Source organism: Panthera pardus, unplaced genomic scaffold (genome assembly GCF_024362965.1).
Source record: "Panthera pardus isolate Hobbes unplaced genomic scaffold, ASM2436296v1 HiC_scaffold_4, whole genome shotgun sequence".
In the NCBI taxonomy this organism is placed as follows: Eukaryota; Metazoa; Chordata; class Mammalia; order Carnivora; family Felidae; genus Panthera; species Panthera pardus.
Window position 1 is genome coordinate 20,561,919 of NW_026526969.1, and position 18,468 is coordinate 20,580,386.

Here is an 18,468-nt window from a genome sequence, read left to right on the forward strand (position 1 = left end):
AGGCAAGGAGATTGGTCCTTTTCCAAAAACTAAATTAACACATGTGTAAGACTGCAGGTGGCAGTCAGGTGGCAATCCCCAGAGAGGAAGATGAACCCCACCTCCTCCTCCTCTATGGTAGAAGCCAGAGTGACAGGAAGGCACAAGGGATAAAAATGAATCTCCTGGGGAAAGGAGGCCACAGGGCATCACTTTCTAACTTTATTTTTGTTTTGTCTGAGCACTTCTGCAATTAGTAAAAACCATAAAATGACTATAGTTAACAAAAGTCTGAAATGATTCATAAGCTTATGAAAAAAGCCCAAACTGTCGTTTTCTTCTTAGGAGTAAAAACGGACTTATTCGTGTCCAGCCTAAATCATTAGTGACAGCTGTCCGACAGAGACAGGGACATATCTCGGTGTGTTCCATGTCTGCGACTGTGTGCAAGGCCCCATAAGCTCACTGACAGCCCTACCTGGGATCTGAAGCCACAGAGACGGTACTCAAAATCTGAGCAGGAACATTTCCCAAGGTCTCTTACCGCTGCACACATTCCTTCACCACTTCATATTGGCCAATGGAAGCAGCTGTGTGAAGATCCAAGGGGACGGCCAGCTCCTCCCGGCCGACCTGAGCACCCAGCCCATGCCACATGGACAAGCTGCAGTTCAGGAGTTCTGGCTCACTGGCTTCATCGCTGAGCTCCGACATCACTGTGGAGGGAGATCGAGGGGTTAGAGCGTTCCTTCCTGGTTGTTCCAGGGAACAGAACAGGATGGTCACACTCCCACCTGCAGTAGGCGGCTGGGCACTATCCTAGCAGACTGCCACTCAATGCAGCCAACTCCTGGGACAGACTTAGAAGATTATCATTAAGTGCTATATGGTTTGGGCAGCTCCATCCTTCTAATACCGGTGAGCTTGTCACCAGACACAAAGAAAGGAGCATATATGGTGAGTCACACACTGCAGTGGACACTTTCCTTCACCAACCCTCAGGCCCCAGTTCTACAAAGGGAATTCCCCAGGAACTCAGGAAGCCTGACAACCTCTTGGATGGGCAGTTAAGAAACGTTAATTGGGTCACTGGACCTAATCAACTCCTGGGTGTGGTGGGAAAGAAGCCTGGACTTGGGAGTTATATCAAAATTTAGCTCCGCTATTTACCATCTCCAGTCTTTACTTCTGTGCTAATGGGGACATAGCTCAAGGGGCTGTTGTTAAACACACATGGACGAAAGGATAAGTAAACAGTGGCACAGCCGTATATTGGAACGCTACTAATAAGCAGAAGGTACAAACAGTTGACACACACAGTAATAGACACAACATATGAATGAACATCAAACTCACTGTGCTAAAGAAGTCAGACTCAAAGGCTACCTACTTTATGGTTCCATTTACAGGACATTCTAGAAAAAACAAAATGGAAGGGCTGGAGGACAGATCAGTGGGACTGGGGTTAGGAATGGGGGGACCACAAAGGGACAGCAAGAGGGAATTTGGGGGGGAATGTTCTATATACTGGTTGATAGACATGTTGACTCTATACGTTAATCAAAACTCATAGACCCAAACACCAAATGAGTGAATTTTAATGTAAACATTTTTTTTTTATTTAAAAAAAAATGTTTTTTAATCCTTGTTTATTTTTGGGAGAGAGAGAGAGAGACAGAATGTGAGCGGGGGAGGAGCAGAGAGAGAGGGAAACAGAAATTGAAGCAGGCTCCAGGCTGTGAGCTCTCGGCACAGAGCCCAACACAGGGCTGAAACTCAAGAACGGTGAGTTCATGACCTGAGCCGAAGTCGGACATTTAACCGACTGAGCCACCCAGGAGCATCCTAATGTAAAAATTTTAAACAAATCTTTAAAAAGAAAAGACAAGTAAGTCCCAGCACAGAAACTATGATGTGATTGGTGTTTGGCAAAGGTTGACTGACTAGGAATCCACCCATACATTCCTTGAAAACAGGAGGGATGGGAGAGTGATACACTGGAAAATTTGTGGGGTGGTGGAACGTTCCTGGAGAGCCACTATACCAGGATGAGGAGTCCATGAAACACCTTTATTCTGGAAATCCTAACCAAATCAATGCCAGGCCATTAGCTTCCTATTAGAACCTTAAGGTCCCCAAGTAACATTTGTCTCCTACCTACTATGGGTGGGAGAGAACAAGGAAACAAGTATAGCAAAAAGAGAAAAGGAGGGTCACGTCCATTCAGATGGCCTAAAGGCACTCCAGCAATTCACAGATGCATTAGGACCTCAGTCTCTACTAAAGAATGCTTCCACACTCCAGGTAACAGCTGAGATGGCCAAACAACCAACAAGCCACCAATCTGAGGGACAAAGAATCTGTAAGCCCTTGGCCAGAATATGTGTACATATGATGGGGCCTGTAGGTAACCAAGTTCAGAGCAAAGCCCAACGTTCTGGTACCACCACCTCCTCACACTGGCAGGGCCTGAGATCAACCAGCTTTCTCACTCTGCAGGCAAAAAACCCCAACCTGAATAGTCCAAGCCAACAAATACTGGGTAAGAACCCAAATAAGCTGAGTGCCGGTTCAGGGCCCCTTTCCACACATCCCTCGAGCCTCCTATAGGTGGGTCTCTTTTACTCCAAATGCCTCCTCCAGAGTGGAGTCCATGCAGTCTCTCATATATTTTTTAAAGTTTATTTATTTACAGGAGTGCCTGGGTGGCTCGGTAGGTTAAGAGTCCCACTTCGGCTCAGGTCATGATCTCGTGGTTTGTGGGTTAGAGCCCCGGGTCAGGCTCTGTGCTGACAGCTCAGAGCCTGGAGCCTCCTTCGGATTCTGTGTCTGCCTTTCTTTCTGCCCCTCTCCCACTCACAGTCTGTCTCTCTCCCCTTCAAAAATAAAGACATTAAAAAAAATTAAGTTTATTTATATATTTATTTTGAGAGACAGAAAGTACAAGTGGGGGAAGGCCAGAGAAAGGAGAGAGAGAATCTCAAGCAGGCTCTCCAGCCACAGCACGGAGCCCCACGCGGGGCTCGAACTCACAAACCATGAGATCATGACCTCAGCCGGTCATAAGCCGAGACCAAGAGTCGGAAGCTTAACTGCCTGAGCCAGCCAGGTGCCCCTATGTGGTCTCTCTTATTATTAGAGGCTCAGGTGTCCCTCACCCTCCAAGGCGGCAATCACAACCAGGCCCGGCTCTAGGAGCCTATGGAGGGAGAACTCGGATGCCACGGGGCCATAAAGCGACTGGTACTTCTTTTATCACCATGCCACATGCCACACACTCTACAATGATGGGGTATTTGTTATGAATAAAACGATTACGTTCATCCATACATTTGTACACTTGCTTAGTATCCATTACCTTTCCAATAACCCAAAAACCTTAACTAAAAAATAATGACGCTGAGGGTCGGCCGCCACGCCCACAGGGAGGAAGTCTGCAAAAGCCCAAGGGCAGCCTGTCTCGTCCTGACGCGTGAGCCTTTCGCGCAGACTGGGGTACCCACCCTGGTTGTCAGGCCCCGGGGTGGGTCCTTCGAGAACACCGCCAGGCCAGACCGCACAGACATCCCCTGACACCTCCTCCTGGTAATCCCACATGGCACGTGGCTCTGCCGTCGCCTCTACAAGGATGCAATAGCGGAAGCGTCGCCAGAAACTCACGCGGCTACCAAGCGGCGGGCCCGGCCTGGCGGCAGACAGGCAGACGGCAAGTGTCGGCCCCAGGCGGTGTCGGGCCGCCACCGAGCGTACCTGCGCTGAGTCCCGGTGCGCCGCCGCACTCTCTCAGTCGGGCGCGCTCTCCGCCACGCACGCCCGGGCTCCCTCCGCGCGGGCTGCCGCCGCAGCGCCCGGACACCGCGGCCCCGCTCCCGCCCCGGAAGTGGTTGCGGGAGGCGCGGAGCACGCCGGGACTCTCGCCGGGCCGCGGGGCGCTCCCGGCGCTGTGGAATTTGTCCGTCCCGCACCCGAGCCTTCCGGTCAGCTCGCCCGGCTCGCTGTGTGACCCCCGCGGCAGCCAATCAACAGGAGGAGTTCGCCTTGCCCCTCCCCTCCGCTAGCCAGGGAAACCAATCCTATTTCAAGAGAGGCAGGACGCGCCAAGTCCCGAAAGAGGAGCGGGGGGAAAAAGTGCGGTTGGCAGTCCAGTAATGTAAAACTGCCGAGGGGGGATTCCAAAGGCGGTGACAGCCTCAGTAGTTGCGCCGCGGCCCGGGGGAGCGAACGGGTCCGGGGGAACGCACTGGGAACTGTTTATAGTCCTGTCAAAACTGCGCAGAGAGGGGAGGTAGAGGCCTGAGGTGAGTGGCCTCCGAAGGTACATGTCGGGATTTTGATGGGACGGGGCGGGAAACGGGTGGGTGGGGACGGGTGGGAAGACGAGCGACGTGTTTTCCTGTTTCCCAGCTTTAGAATTTAAAAGACTGGTCCGGGAGGCTGTTGGCGTCCAGTTGTCAGGACAACGGGGCTCCTAGGCCAGAAGGGCGGGGGCGGAGATAGGGGCGGGGCTAACGGGCTGCCGCGAAGAAACGGACGTGGAATTTGCTCCAGGGTTCGGAGGAGACTCGAGCAGCTCCGCCGCTTAGCTTTAGGCGTTAACCCCAGTCAGCAGGTTAAAGTGAACTCGCCGTGGTGTTCAGGACCCTCCGCGATCTGGTCTGTCATCACCGCATATTCTCGCAGCAGATACTTTCTTACCCCAACATGTTGGGCAATTTTCACTCTCCTGAGCCACTGTACATGTTCTTGCTGCAACCTGTAATGCCTTTCCCTACCCTGTTGCCTTGCCTGTCTGAAGAACCTAGAATATCTGGCGAATCTGTTACGCCACAGTCTGCCCTACAGAGCCCGGTTCCAAAAAACATCCGCTGATGTGTTATGAGCTGCGTCCCCACCCTGCTGTTCACAGTTCAGGGTGCACCAAGCTCCTGCTCCAGGTTCTGTGAGCACAAAAGCAAGTACCCCACCACTCACATCTGCTACTGCTGCCTTCATGGGGGCCCTGACACAGAGTAATAGCCAGGCAGGGCTAGGGCGGAAGTGCTCTCTTCTCATAGTATAGGCACAGCGGGCTGTATCGGGGGGCTGCAGGGGATGTCCAGACACTGGCTCCGAAGTACCATCATCCCACATTCCTAAAGCTACCTTGACCCCTGAGGGCCCAGGCCTTCTCCTGTTAGGAGTACAAAAGATGGAAGGGGCTGGTTAAGTGCCTGGGTGTCAGGGGTTAAGTGGTGACTCCAAAAAAACTTTCCTGGGGACTCCTTTGTAAAGGGGGCAGTAAAGTGTAGTGAGGCTTGAAATCCTTTCTAACTTTGCTACAAATTTTGTCTTTGCCATTTACTAACAATGTAACTTCTCTGAGTCTATAAAATGTAGATAGTAATGGTATTTATGTTACTTGGGATATAAATACCTTACATAATCTGTATATCATACACATATATCATTCTATTTATCATATACATATACATGTATGTATGTATATGGTTACATTATATATGTATGTATATGGTTACATTATATATTATAGGTATAGATATATACATCTAGATATATATAGATATACATACACACATACAGTTGACTCTTGAACACAGGACTTAGGAGGACCAATACCCCGCGCAGTCAAAAATCCACATATAATGTTTAAGATTTTCTTTCTTTTAGGGGCACCTGGGTGGCTCAGTCAGTTAAGCATCCAACTTCAGCTCAGGTCATCATCTCATGGTTCGCGGGTTTGAGCCTTGCATTGGGCTCTTCACTTTCAGCACAGAGCCCGCTTCAGATCCCCTGTCTCCCTCCCTCCCTCTCACTCTCTCAATCTCTCTCTGCCCCTCCCCATTCATGCACACCCTCCCCCTTCTCCAAATAAATAAATAAATATTAAAATAAAATCTTTTTCAAATGCTTATTTTTTTGAGAGAGAGAGAGAGAGAGTTGGACATTGGACGTTTAACTGACTGAGCCACCCAGGTGCCCCCTTAAGATTTTATTTTTAGGGGCGCCTGGGTGGCTCAGTCGGTTAAGTGACCAACTTTGGCTCAGGTCATGATCGTGCGGTCCATGAGTTCGAGCCCCGTGTCGGGCTCTGTGCTGACAGCTCAGAGCCTGGAGCCTCCTTCGGATTCTGTGTCTCCCTCTCTCTCTAACCCTCCCCTGTTCATGCTCTCTCTGTCTCAAAAATAAACATTAAAAAAAATTTTTTTTAAGATTTTATTTTTAAGTCATCTCTGCACCCAATTTGGAGCTCAAACTTAAAACCCCAAGATCAAGAGTCACATGCTCTACTGACTGAGCAAACCAGGCACACCTCCACATATAACTTTTGATTCCCTAAAAACTTAGCTACAATAGCCTACTGTTGACCAGAAGCCTTACCAATAACATCATTAGACGATTAACACGTGTTGTATGTTACATGTATTATATACAGTATTCCCACATAAAATAAGCTAGAGAAAAGAAAATGTTAAGAAAATCATAAGAGAAAATACATTATTGTACTGACTGCATTTATTGAAAAAAAATCTGCATATAAGTGGGCTCATGCAGTTCCAACCTGTGTTGTTCAAACACACACACACACACACACACACACACACACACACACACACACACGTGTGTGGGCACATTGACTAACAGGAACAGGAACCTGGAGAACCAGAAGGGAAACCAATGGGAGGTCTGGCAGTCTGTTTTCACCCCCCACAGGGTGGTAGACGCTTTGAAAAGGCAGCCCTCTCCCACTGCCCCACCCTGAGCTCTGGCCCTTGGCCCCTGGAACCCTCTCACCTCACCCTGTGTCCTCTGCAGGGGTGCTTGGATGATGGCACGCTGAGCAGCATCCCTGGAGCCTGGGTCCTCATGGCGTCCCAGGACAAAGATGAGGAGTCCCCACCTCCCTGGGCCTCCCAGACAGGGCCCTGGGATGCCATCCTTGAGGCTGTCAGGGAGCAGCTCCCATCTCTGGACTCCGATTCCTCCTTGGTAAGCAAGCGCCTTCTTCCTACGTTTTCCTGGGCCCCGATTGCCCTTTCTTCCCACGGCAAGCACAATGTTGACCCAAGAACAGCTTTGGAGCTTATCAGCTCCTGCATTTGTCCTAATTTTGCTTTTTGTCCTCCGAATACATTTATTCATACTTGGCATCCTTACGGGCCATTTCAGTGACCTGAAATTATGACCGGAGAATTCCTCCAAGAGCTTATCGTGATGCATTGAAATGGTGGCATGCATTCATTCAACAAACATTTATGGAGCCTACTTTGCCTCTTCAAGAATAAGAAGCCCTTTGTGACATTACACACCTGGCAGACCCTGCCTACCCATGATCGTAATTGTGTTTCTAGTTTCTACTGACTGATATCGAACACTGAACCGAGAACATTGGGTGACAAGAGTGACTCTGAATTCAGTCTTAAATCAGCTGTGCCAGCTTCTCCGCCTAGTGAAAAGTGGGCATGTGCACACACACAAGAATGGCAGTGACCCTATCGATGAAGAAAGGTAGACAAGGCCCTGGGCAGCAGCTCCCTAGTAGTGGGTGCCAAGCTCACAGTTTGCAGCTAGGCATTTAGAAGTAACCTGACAGGTTTGGGTCCTTCCTGGGATGCCTACAAAGACAAACAGAGAGTCCTGGGCCTCAGGTATCTTCCAGCATGCGACAAAGCTAACGGAGAGTAGATAACATGACCCCAGTACCTTTTCATGTCTTCAGCCTCATTTGTTCTCATCTTCAGATATCCTTGCAAGGTGAGCTGGTGACTCTAAGTGCCCCATCTCCCCTTAGAGGCGCTAAGACACTGTGTCATTTATGTGATGGCTAAAGGTTACAGGCCAGGGGGAGAGCTGGGCTGTTCTTTCAGCTACCACCTTGCTGCCCTGTTCGTTCAGTGCCAGGTGTTATCTGAGCACCTGTTATGTTCAAGGTCTTAGGGGGTGGCAGGTATGTGCACAACCGGAGCCCGGGATCTCACTTCATGAGGCTGTGCAGCCGAGCCCTTTTCTAAATCAGTGGCAGGAACCAGCCAGGCCAAAGACCTCTGGGAGAAAGCTGATCTCCCCAGATCACTCTTGAGCAGCAGGGCAAGGGCAGACGGAGGCTGAGGCCCTCCTGGCTCTGCCTGCTGCCCTATAATTCAAAAGTCCTCTCATTTGTCACAGTCAGACTTCGAGGCAGAGGAGCTGTTCATCTTCCAGCGAGATCACACTGCCCTGATCCCAGACCTGTCGGAGGAGCTGGCCGAAGACGCTGCCGGGGCCTGGCTTGCTACGGTTGATGGGTCTTCTGAGGTCTGTAGAAGTCAGGCCCCCAGGATCCACAAAGCTGGGACCCTGCGGGCAGAATGGGGTGTGGGTGTGGGTGTCCGTGCTGTCACCTGACCCTATGGTGTGGGTCAAAGAGGTCAAAACTGCGGCACTCCCTAAACATTTGTTGATTTAATAAGGGTGACAGTGGGGTTCAGAGGTAAGAAGGTGCCCCTCACTGGAGAGGTGAGGTGAACACAAGAAACAATTAGAAATGCCAAAGCACACTCTGTAACCACGTATCACAGTCATCGCCAACTGTCAGAGCAAATTTTCCATCTTCTTTTCTCATTTCCCAGAGCCCCAGGTAAGACCAAAAACTCTATCTAAAATTAATGGCTTGGGGCATTCACTTTCGAATGTCCCCTCTCTGTAAAGAGAGCTTTCCTACTATTCTTCCTTTCTAATCCTATATTCTAATAAACTTTTGCCTGCTGCTAAAAAAAAAAAAAAATGGCTTGATGCTTAAAATTAATTGCTGGCTTTATAAATAGAACCCATCAATAGACTTTCATCACCGGGCAGGTCCCCAACTGATCAGGCCTTTCGGCTCTTCTTAAAGGGTCCGGGAGACAGGCCTACCTCTGCTGTAATTATTATGACTAGTTGTCACTCATTAACTAGGGGAAGTGGGTATGCTGTCACAGACCAGCACAGCCAGACATTCGTCAAAGCAGGGGAGGCAGATTTCATTCGGTAACTGCTGACAGCAGGGAAAGAGCTGAGTTCCCTCCGACTTGTGCAGAGGTGACCGGGGTTTCCAAGGGAGACTGAGGGAGGGGGAGAACAGGGCTCACTAGAGTCAGAGAAGTGAACGATCACAAAGAGCAGGCCAGCGTGGGTGTGACTAGGCCAGGCGTGTCCGCTCGCAGGTATGGAAGTCGGGAGTCTATCCTCCCTGGAAGAAGGGAGACAGAGGCCATGTCCTTCCTGACGAGAACATTCCAAAGGAAAGGCTCTCAGGCCCAGGACAGATGCTTCTGGGTTGTAAGAGACACGTAGCTCCGAGTCTGAAGCCCTTTTTAGGAAATGCTCTTAAGAAAGGGAGGTCAGGGGCCTCTCATCAGGTGTTGGCTGGAACAAACACTGAATTCTCCCCACAGCACTGAGCTTTCTCAGGCAGATGTTTTCATGGACGGGATCATGCTAGCCGTGTGCTGCTAGAAGCCATTCTAGAGTTTGGTCAAGTCTCAGTGCCAGTTTAGAGGCAGGGGTTGTGTGCTGAGAGCTCTGGAAATCTCAGTGCAAGCACTGATACAGGGTCATCTTACAGAACGTTCATCATCATGACTCCCCCACTCAGCTACACCTAGAAGAAGGTCTGAAATTCCCAGGCCTGCCAAGACCTCTAGTTAGTTAGGTGCAGGGATGTCCACGTGAGTTTATCTTGCGTTTTCTTCATTTCTACAATTACCTCAGCAACTGTCCTGGAGAATTTTTTTTTCCCCAACCTGGGACAGGAAAGTCTGTCCTCACTCATGGGGGCAGAGGCTGTGGGCTTGCTCTGGAGTCAGAGGGCCTGGGTTTCATCTTGTCTACCCCTTAATAGCTGTGTGGCCTATTTGCAATGGCCAAAAGGTAACAACAACTCAATGGCCACTAACAAATGAAATGGGTCAACAAAACATAGTCCATACAATGGAATATTATGCACTCCATAAAAAAGAATCAAGTACTGACCCACAACCTCCATGCACCTTGGAAACACTAAGCTAAGCCAAAGGACACAAAAGGACAAGTATTGTGTGATTCTACCTATATGAAATATCTAGAACAGGCAAATCCATAGAGACAGAAAGTGGACTGGAGGTTACTAGGGGCCTGGGGGGAGGGAAGGTGCAGTCTCTTTGGGGTGATAAAAAAGCTTTGGAAATAGTGGTGACGATTGCACATTATGAATGTGCTTAATGTCACAGAATGATAAAATGGTTAAAATGGCAAATCTTATGTTACATACCTGTTTTACTGCATACACACAAAAATTCCCTCAAGTATGTTTTTGAGAACGCTGAGGACACCCATTTTGTCCACAGCCAGGTGCACTGCCTGTGGAACCCAGCACAGAACCCTGGAGAGAGGGCCCAAGGACAGAGGCTTCTGCCTCTCTGCAAGGTGGAGACCCTGGCGGGCCTATAGACAGCTGTGGGGAAACCAGTTCTCTTCTCAGGGTGCCCAAGGACACCCCCAAGTGGCAGGAAGACAACCATGGGGCTGTGTCCCTCAGCACCCAGGGTCCTCACCAGGGGCTGCAGGGGGAAGCCACCCTGTCCCCCTGGGAAGGTGACCTGAAAGCAGAGCCCCTGAGCGCTGCCTCACAAACCGGTTGGGCCGCAGACTATGCAGACCGCAGAGCCCTCCGAAAGGAGAGAAGGAAGATGATTGAGAAGGACATACTCCATAAAGTCACCTGGGATGCCCAGGACCCAGCCTGCAGTGACCAAAGTCAAGTGGAAGAGGCACCCTGTGCAGCGGCAGTGGCAGTTCCAAGACCAGAGACGCCACCAGAGGGGCCCCGGGAAGGACGGCTGGTGCTCTCCCTCAAGGTAGGCATCTTCCAGCCTGTGCTTCCTCAGGGCGTCCCCTGCACGTTGGCCGTGAGCTGGTCCTCCACAGGACAACCTGAGGGCTTGCCCACTACACCTGGGCTGCCATAACGGATGCCACAGACGGAGAGCTTAAAGAGAAATTCATTTCTCACAGTTCTGGAGGCTGGGGAGTCCAAGATCATGGCGCCAGCACATTCAGTGTCTGGTGAGAGCCTCTTCCTGACATCTGGCTGTGTCCTCTTACGGTGGAAGAGGCGAGGGAGCTCTCTGGGGCCTTTTTATAAGAGCTCCACCTTCATGACATAATCACCTCCCGGTGGCCCCACCTCCAAACACCATCACATTGGGCATTAGGATTTCAACGTGTGGATTTTTTTTTTTCTTCCCCCCCCCCAACGTGTGGATTTTTGAGGGACACAGACATTCAGTCTACAGCAATGACCTTAAGTCCCTAGGCACATAGTCCTAGGTCCCCCAGCCGTCAGTCATGCCTGTCTCAGTGGGTGTGTGGTCCTGACAGACAGACCATCCTTAGGTAGAGTTAACGAGAATAAGGAAGAACAAGGAGACTCCATCCTTCTTTAAAAGGAAGGAAAGAAGGAAAGAAGGAAGGCAGGGAGGAAGGGAGGAAGGAAGGGCTGTAGGAATACTAATCTAAAGCATGTTTATAAAGACAGACAACCACATATAAGATATAGAACAAACTTTGTTGAAGCACAATTCCCAAAATCTTAAGGCTGTCACTTTCACACAAATAGTGTGAGCACCTGTTAACGTTGTATTTAGCTCATTAATGAGGGAACCGGCAGGAAGACAAAGCCAGGTCAAAGAGATTATGAGAAACTGGGATTTTGTAAAACTGGGGAAAAAGAAAGGAGTGCTGAGATAAAATTGCTATACTAAGTACAAAATTGGTCAACATCCTAACAAAAGTAACAACAAGTTGTTGTTACTTTTGGGGTTATCACCTCTACCAGACAGAAAAAAACCCACTGTACCTGTTCTCAGTTTGCAAAGTTGTAAAATAGGTGGGCCCTGGTCAACTGTGCAAGCCAAATTACTGTCCCCAGAAAGGTGGGCTTGTCACAAAAGCTCCTGCATGACATTTAAACATCACACAATTCCTTTTTTTGCCTTATTTTCAAATTTTGATAATTTTAACAACATAGAAAAACGGTATCAGGTTGTACATGGAGGTCATTTTTACCAATTTCATTCTCATCAGTTGTGGTTTAAACAAGCCATTCTTTCCATTCTGCTGGCCCCCAAACACTTCTGTTTTCACTCACCCTAGGGCCACAAGGAGCTACAAGGAACATCAATTCCCAATTACCTTCCTCCCTCCTCTCGCCACACCCGGAGGCCCCCAGCGCTCTTTTCCAAGTCCTTGCGTGGGAGCACCTGCCCAGAACAATCTGTTCCTTAAGAGAGCAAAACGTTTTAACCTCCCAACTCTCTAAACCTGTATGAACCTAAAGAGTTTTAAGACAACACTGGGGTTTCCAGGTCAAACAGTGTCTCTGTGCCAAAAACAAAAGTGTTGCCTAAAAAAGGCATAGGAAAGAGAAGGCAGGAGACGCTGGCCCCACCCACCTTAATGGAGGTGTGAGTGAGAGAGGGAGCCTGTGCCAGTGTGGGCAGGCACCCAAACCCTCATTTCTAACCCATAACAACCCACGATGGCCTCTGTTGGTCACGGCAGCTGTGGAAGCAGGCACTCCTGCTGCCAGGACCCTGTGGCTGCATTTTAATCACTCCTTTAATTATTTCAGCAACTTGAAGAGTGGGATTTGGATCACATCCTTCAAAGTCTGGCAGGGCGAGAAGATGACAGGGGAGATCGCGCGCCTGGAGCTACGTGGTGGGCAGCTGACCGCCTGGGCCGAGGTCTGATCTTGAACGCCAGGGCCCAAGTGCATCCCCATAAGCAGCTCTTTCCAGGGGCTCTCAAAAATAGGGTCAGCCTGGGAGCCCACCATGTCCTCTCTGTTGCTCAGCCCTCATGGTCCCACACAGGTCAGGTGCCAGTCCGTGGAAATTTCACCCATTCACTCATTCACTCACTCATTCATTATACATATGACCCCCTGCTGGTGTCTGGAGTGGAAGAGGCTCTGGAGATACCAGGGGGGCCTTCAGACACGGTCCCTACCCTTGACCCTCACCTTTTCCTCCTGCCCACCCCCTCGGGCCTTCCTCTCTCTCTCTGAGAGCAAACCAACCTGCATTTTGTGCTTCTTCACCCAGCTCCTAAGCAAACTCTGCTTCCATTCATCTCCCCATTTACCGAGAAAGCCAGGGATGTGATTACTGCCATTGCACCTGTGGGCTCGCTCTGGGCAGTTCTGTAAATAAAAGGAAAGCTCCTCTTCCCTCTCCATCCATCCCGGGCCACAAAGGTGAGTGAAGCAAAGGAGCAAGGTTTGTGGGTTCCGGCTTCCAATTCCGGAGCAAACTCCCTCTGTGACTGAGCCCCTGGTACTGTTTCAACAAGGTTTTTTTGTTTGCTTGTTTGTTTGTAATTTAACGCCTTACAGCAGGGTGTGGAGAAACCCTCTCTCCTGTAAGGCAGTGGCTGTTAATCCACGCACCTGTTTTGGAGGGCAATGTGGCAGAATCCATTCTCTATTTTAAAGGCACTTAAGCCTTCAATCCACTTATTCATCACTGCTAAAGTCTATCCTAAATACCCCAGTGGGTGACGGTGTGTATTCAAGGATGTTTGTTGCAATACTGTTTATAATTGTGAAAATTTGGAAATGACCCATATTCAATATTCTATAGGAGTCAAGCTAAAGCAGTTACAGCACAAAATGCACTAAAACCCAATGAAGGGAATCTATCTATGTTAACATGGAAAGACAATCTATACAGTGAAAAAAAATCTACAGAGGATAATCCTGTTGCCTTTTTTAAGTGTTAATTGTTAATTATGGTTCCCTCTGACATGTGGGACTGAGGAGTGAGGTAAACTGTTAGCAGTAAGTCACTCCCTCTTTATGGGGATTGTGTACATACCACTCCCCTGGCCCTGCTGAGCTGGAGGTGGGGGTCTTTGTACAGGGCTGAGTGGCAGAGGACGTGCACAAGGTGAGGTGTGTCTACACAAAGGATTCCAAGGGGAATCAGTAGCTCAGGCTACTGTAAATCAAACAGGGGCAGTGTCCCCACTAAGCAGCCTCCCCGCTCTGCCCTCAGACCACACCCTGCTCAACACCCAGGACAGGCTCATGGAACGGCTCGCCCTCCTGGGTGCCACACAATCCAGAGCCTCTTCTGCCTGGAAGGCACCTGCTGACACGCCCCAGGACACCAAGCAGCGGGAGACCAGCAGCAGGTGGGACTTCTTGCCAGCTACAGCCCTGTCCTCTGTGGAAGTGGCCCACGGACTTGCAGCATTTATTAGCCTACCTGGGGGCGGGGGCACTTGATGTATATTTCTCATTTCATCTCAACAATCTGATCAGGTAGGTGCTGCTATTATCTTATCCCCGTGTTATAGATGGGGAAACTGAGGCTCAGAGGTTGGCCTGTCTAGGCCATAGATGGCAGGGCTGGGACTCGAGCCTCAGAGCACCTACTCTTTGCACACTCTATAGGAACCCTCCCTCCTTCACCCACATGACTTCCCCAGACAAGGACCTGCCTTGTCAGACTGTTAGGCTAGCACTGGCCAGTGACCCAAGCCAGGCCAATCAGAGCCTTTCCCTGAGAATTCCCAGTCTCAGTGTGTCCGGATGCGGATGGGAGGGCTGAGAAAGGCCAGCTGTAGTGAGAAAGACTGAAGCCGGAAGGGAAGAGGTGGGGACAGGGCACCAGGATCCCTTAAAGCCTAGCTTCCCACACTTTGGTTGTTCCACTCTTTTTAGGAATCTGAGAGCCACTGAATCCCCCTTTTCACCTGAGCTACTTGGGGTGGGCTTCCGTTCCTAGCAACCCAGTGTCCAGTAGAAATATCTAGACCTGCACTGTCCAATTGATAGCCACTGGCCACATGTGGCTACTGAACCTTTGAAACATGTCTGGTACAAATGAGGAAATGATTTTTTTATATATATTTTTTAATGTTTATTTAATTTTGAGAGAGAGAGAGACAGAGCAGGAGTTGGGGAGGGGCAGAGAGAGAGGGAGACACAGAATCTGCAGCAGGCTCCAGGCTCTGAGCTGTCAGCACAGAGACTGATGCGGGGCTCCAGCTCATAAACTGCAAGATCATGACCTGAGCCGAAGATCATGACTGAGCTACCCAGGTGCCCCAAGGAAATGATTTAATTTTAATTTTTTATTTGATTTCAATTAGCTAACATGTAAATTTAAGTAGCTACCTTTGGCCAATGGCTACTGGCCACTGGGAAAGCACAGACCCTGAACATGTCAGTCACCATGGATGGTTCTGTTGGGCATTGTTGGCCAAATCTTGAGGGTTGTTCTGAAGAGCAAAAGAACAAGGGCACTTACAGGGCCTAGCTCAGTGCCCTGCACATGGTGGGCATCCAGTTGGGGGCAGCCCTGAGCCCAGCACAGGTCATACCATAATCACCCAGAAGTGACTCAGAAAACCCTGCTCTCTTACCTCAGAACTGCTCCGATGGAGCCGGGCTTCCAGGCTGAGCTGGGCCTAAGGCTGGCCAGCGGCCTGCAGCTAAGGGGCCCAGCAGAGCCTCCTACTGTTTTCATTGATTTGCGGCCCACGGAGCCATCGGACCTTGGGTCTTCAGAAAGGTACTGGAAGTGGTGACAGCCCTGTTTTGCATTAGCCACATTGGCCTCAGGAGGAGCAGGGGCTTCGACAGGTGGGACGGTGTGGGACAGCGCCCATGTGGGCTAGTACCAGAGCACTGCTTGGTGAAGTGCTCGTAGCCAGGAGCTGAGCCCGGCCGGCAGTCCCACTTGGTCCCATCAGCAGGGTCTCCCTGCAGGGAGAGCAGAACCCAGGCAGAGCTTAAAGCCAGCAGTCTAGGCTTTGGTACATCACCCTGGAGTTTGTCCCTCCACCACTTGGCAGGAAACCTCAGTGGTCTTGGGTCAGTAGGGAGGCCCGGGTGGTGTGGGATACATTCTGTGAACCCAGGTTTCATCACCTCCAGCTCCAGCTCCAGCTCCTCTGACAGCGAGGAGGAGGAAGAGGCAGCGGCTCTTGGAGACCAACAGGGACCAGCAGAGCAGGAGCGTCATTCCTCCCAGGGGCTACGGTAACCACCAAGGGGCTCCCACCACCTGGGCATGGTCCATCTCTGCTTTCCACAGCAAGCCCTCAGCCTGGCACGTTTGATGTTTGTGCTTTCAGCTTTGTCTTGCACCCACAGGGCCAGCACGTGTGGGCCTAGGGGTGGTCTGGGAGGTGGCCCGTGGGAGCCCACTTGGGGCCCAGCCTGGGCTGCTGTCCTCCTGACATCACCAAGGATACCTCACTTCGCTCCTGAGAAGGGATTAGTACTTTCCTTCTAAAAAATAGCTCTCCAAATTGATTTGGTCCCTACTGCTGATAGCATTGGAAGTGAAAAGAAGTTGTCAGGATGGAGTAAAGTGATGGCTATTAGCTAGAAAGGAAAGGCCAGTGTGAATTAAGAAGTGCAATGTTAAATTCAGAGAAGTTTCCACTCTCCAACATGCAGAGGCCCCACATGGTGGTCATGGGGCCACTTAGACTTATATGCTGTATCTATAGTTTTTGGAATTGAAAAGCCTGTGGATCCTACCCTGTGGGACTGTCAGAGTCAAAGGCAGTGTTCCCCCTAAAATGGAACATCATTAGGCGTATGGGAAAAAAGAAGAAAAATCTGAGTTGAGAAGCGTCACATAGGTTTCCTCCCACAGGCCTTTAACATGCTAACATGCCCTATGACCCAGCAAGGGCTGAGAGGCCAAAATCTTAACTGTCTTGAGAACCAGTGAACATGCTTCTGGAAGTACTCTGGATAGGGGGGGTCTGGCTCCACTTGGTGTTGAGGTTGCTTGTCATATGTCACAGGGACTGTACTGGGAAGAGTCAGCTTCTCCAGCAGCTCAGGGCATTTCGGAAGGGGACAGCTCAGCCCAATCTGCCAGCCACTGAGGGTCCCGGTGGCCAGAAGGCTCAAGTCCTTGAAGATACAGCCAGCTCCAGAACTGGGAGGAAGCAACATGTGACACACCGGGCTGAGAAGCAGAGCACCCAGACCAGGTGCTGCCCCAGGGCGCTGGAGGACCCTCTTGGGCCAGGGACAGCCAAGGAGGCCCGGGTGCCTCCTCTGGGCCAGCTGTAGCTGCCTCCAGGACTGGGTCTGAGAAGGAGCTTGGCGGGATGATTCGACTGTCCATCGACATACCCGGGCCCTGGTGGTCCCCTGGCTCTCCCGTGTTTCCATGAGAATGTGCTTATGTAGCCCAGGGACCCTCTGACTGGGGGCTGTCACCCAGACCTCTGTTAAAATGTGGTGTGATCATTCTATGCCCTCAGAGCAAAGATGCTAAATTTGCACACAGAGCGTGATGACAACTCCTTTGAAAAGCGTCTGGAGGGAGACTCCGCACACAGTAGTCTGTGCGGACGGGGGGCTGTCCAGCCTGTTCACTGCTCCTGCAGTCTTCTCTTTAAGGTGCATCTGTTGTTTTCCATCATACGAGGTCTTTTTTAAAACTAAAACTGCAATAAAACATATTTAGAGAATTTCAAGGTTGAAAGGGTCTTTGAAGAGAATTTAGCCTGATCTTGAGTCCCTGGATGCTTGCTATTTTATGTGCTTGCATTAACATACCACACACCCCCTCACACACACACACACACACACACACACACCAAATGGACTTTTTGATAAAGAGGTGAAGACTGGACTGTTTTTTTCTTTAACCAAGATACAAAGGCACACATCTGTTCTAGGGTCCTTCCTGACTTCGGGTGGGGCTGACCTTTACGTGGAGATAGAGTACTGAGTGTCTTAACACCCAAACTGTCCCCATGGAACAGAGAGCGGGGCCCCACCTCGTGGGCGACATCCTTCCCTATTACTTTGTGAACATTATCCTCCACTGTCCTCCATATTCAGTCATTTCTTCCAGTTCTCAGCCCTGCAGCCCCCAATAGGCTGCAGCCCTGATCTGTGGCACCTCTCTTCTCTCACCAACTTGTTTCCAGGATTCTGTCTCTGCCCCTGCTCCCTGGTAAGAGCAGTCAGCTCGAGTCTCTCCACATCACAGGCTCAGCAGCTTGTCAGGGTCCTTAGCATTTAAGAATGTATTCCAGTATTCAGCTGGGGTCATCACTTGCTGCATGTGTTGAGGCTGGCCAAGGGTCTCTTGTCATCAAGCCCTGCCCTAGGCAAGGCAGGCTCTGCCTGGCCTCAGCCACAGATAGCCACGATCGGGGCCACAGACCCCACTTGACGTGGCCCAATGACAAGGGGCCAGGTGCAAGACAGCTTCCACCAAGGCCACAGGAGGCCCCGGGTGGGCCTACTTGCAGGGAAGGTGGCCAGGCTGCGTCACCTGCGCTCCTGGCTCTTCGCACATCCACGGAGACCCCTCACCCTCTGCTCCAGGACACATGCAGTGTGGTCGGGGCTCCACCACAGAAGCCCAAATGTGACACACCTCCACCCATGCGGCCTGTCAAGTGCAATGGCCAGCTTTCCCCCCCCATCTCTATCCCTTTCAAATG

General features: G+C 50.6%; 2 protein-coding genes across 11 annotated transcripts in view; one reads left to right on the plus strand and one right to left on the minus strand.

The window, feature by feature from the left end:
- The window catches only part of ANKS3 (ankyrin repeat and sterile alpha motif domain containing 3), a 33,564-nt gene extending 29,709 nt beyond the window's left edge, over positions 1-3,855 (minus strand). For 4 of the 7 annotated variants that reach the window (XM_019468484.2, XM_019468481.2, XM_019468482.2 and 1 more), the window contains exons 1-3: positions 3,730-3,846; positions 3,483-3,599; positions 524-695 (exon numbers count right to left, since the gene is read on the minus strand). In XM_019468484.2, coding sequence (XP_019324029.2) covers positions 524-695; positions 3,483-3,576 — 266 coding nt within the window. In that variant the 5' untranslated portion in view covers positions 3,577-3,599; positions 3,730-3,846. Of the gene's footprint in view, positions 1-523; positions 696-3,482; positions 3,600-3,729 lie in introns of those variants that run through there. The other 3 variants (XM_019468488.2, XM_019468486.2, XM_019468485.2) reach the window with 2 other exon arrangements.
- Positions 3,856-3,927: 72 nt separating this feature from the next.
- DNAAF8 (dynein axonemal assembly factor 8) lies at positions 3,928-17,487 on the plus strand. Of its 4 annotated transcripts, XM_053894010.1 has the most exons (12): positions 3,928-4,277; positions 4,528-4,632; positions 4,810-4,913; positions 6,793-6,966; positions 8,143-8,271; positions 10,320-10,829; positions 12,605-12,719; positions 14,031-14,169; positions 15,411-15,554; positions 15,926-16,024; positions 16,804-16,995; positions 17,272-17,487. In XM_053894010.1, exons 3-12 carry the CDS (start codon positions 4,848-4,850, stop codon positions 17,447-17,449), a joined length of 1,746 nt encoding a protein of 581 aa, XP_053749985.1. In that variant the 5' UTR covers positions 3,928-4,277; positions 4,528-4,632; positions 4,810-4,847; the 3' UTR covers positions 17,450-17,487. The 4 variants fall into 4 exon arrangements, with proteins under 4 accessions (XP_053749985.1, XP_053749984.1, XP_019324039.2 ...); XM_053894009.1 differs by lacking the exon at positions 4,528-4,632 and having other exon boundaries at positions 3,929-4,277; XM_019468494.2 differs by lacking the exons at positions 4,528-4,632; positions 4,810-4,913 and having other exon boundaries at positions 3,930-4,277.
- Positions 17,488-18,468: the final 981 nt, after the last annotated feature.

Bases quoted from the DNA above. Each gene is read 5' to 3' on its own strand.
- DNAAF8 (XM_053894010.1), top strand. From the start codon at position 4,848: ATGTGTTATGAGCTGCGTCCCCACCCTGCTGTTCACAGTTCAGGGTGC. The intron at 6,967-8,142 runs GTAAGCAAGCGC...CATTTGTCACAG, and splicing joins TGGACTCCGATTCCTCCTTG to TCAGACTTCGAGGCAGAGGA. The intron at 8,272-10,319 runs GTCTGTAGAAGT...TTTTGTCCACAG, and splicing joins CGGTTGATGGGTCTTCTGAG to CCAGGTGCACTGCCTGTGGA.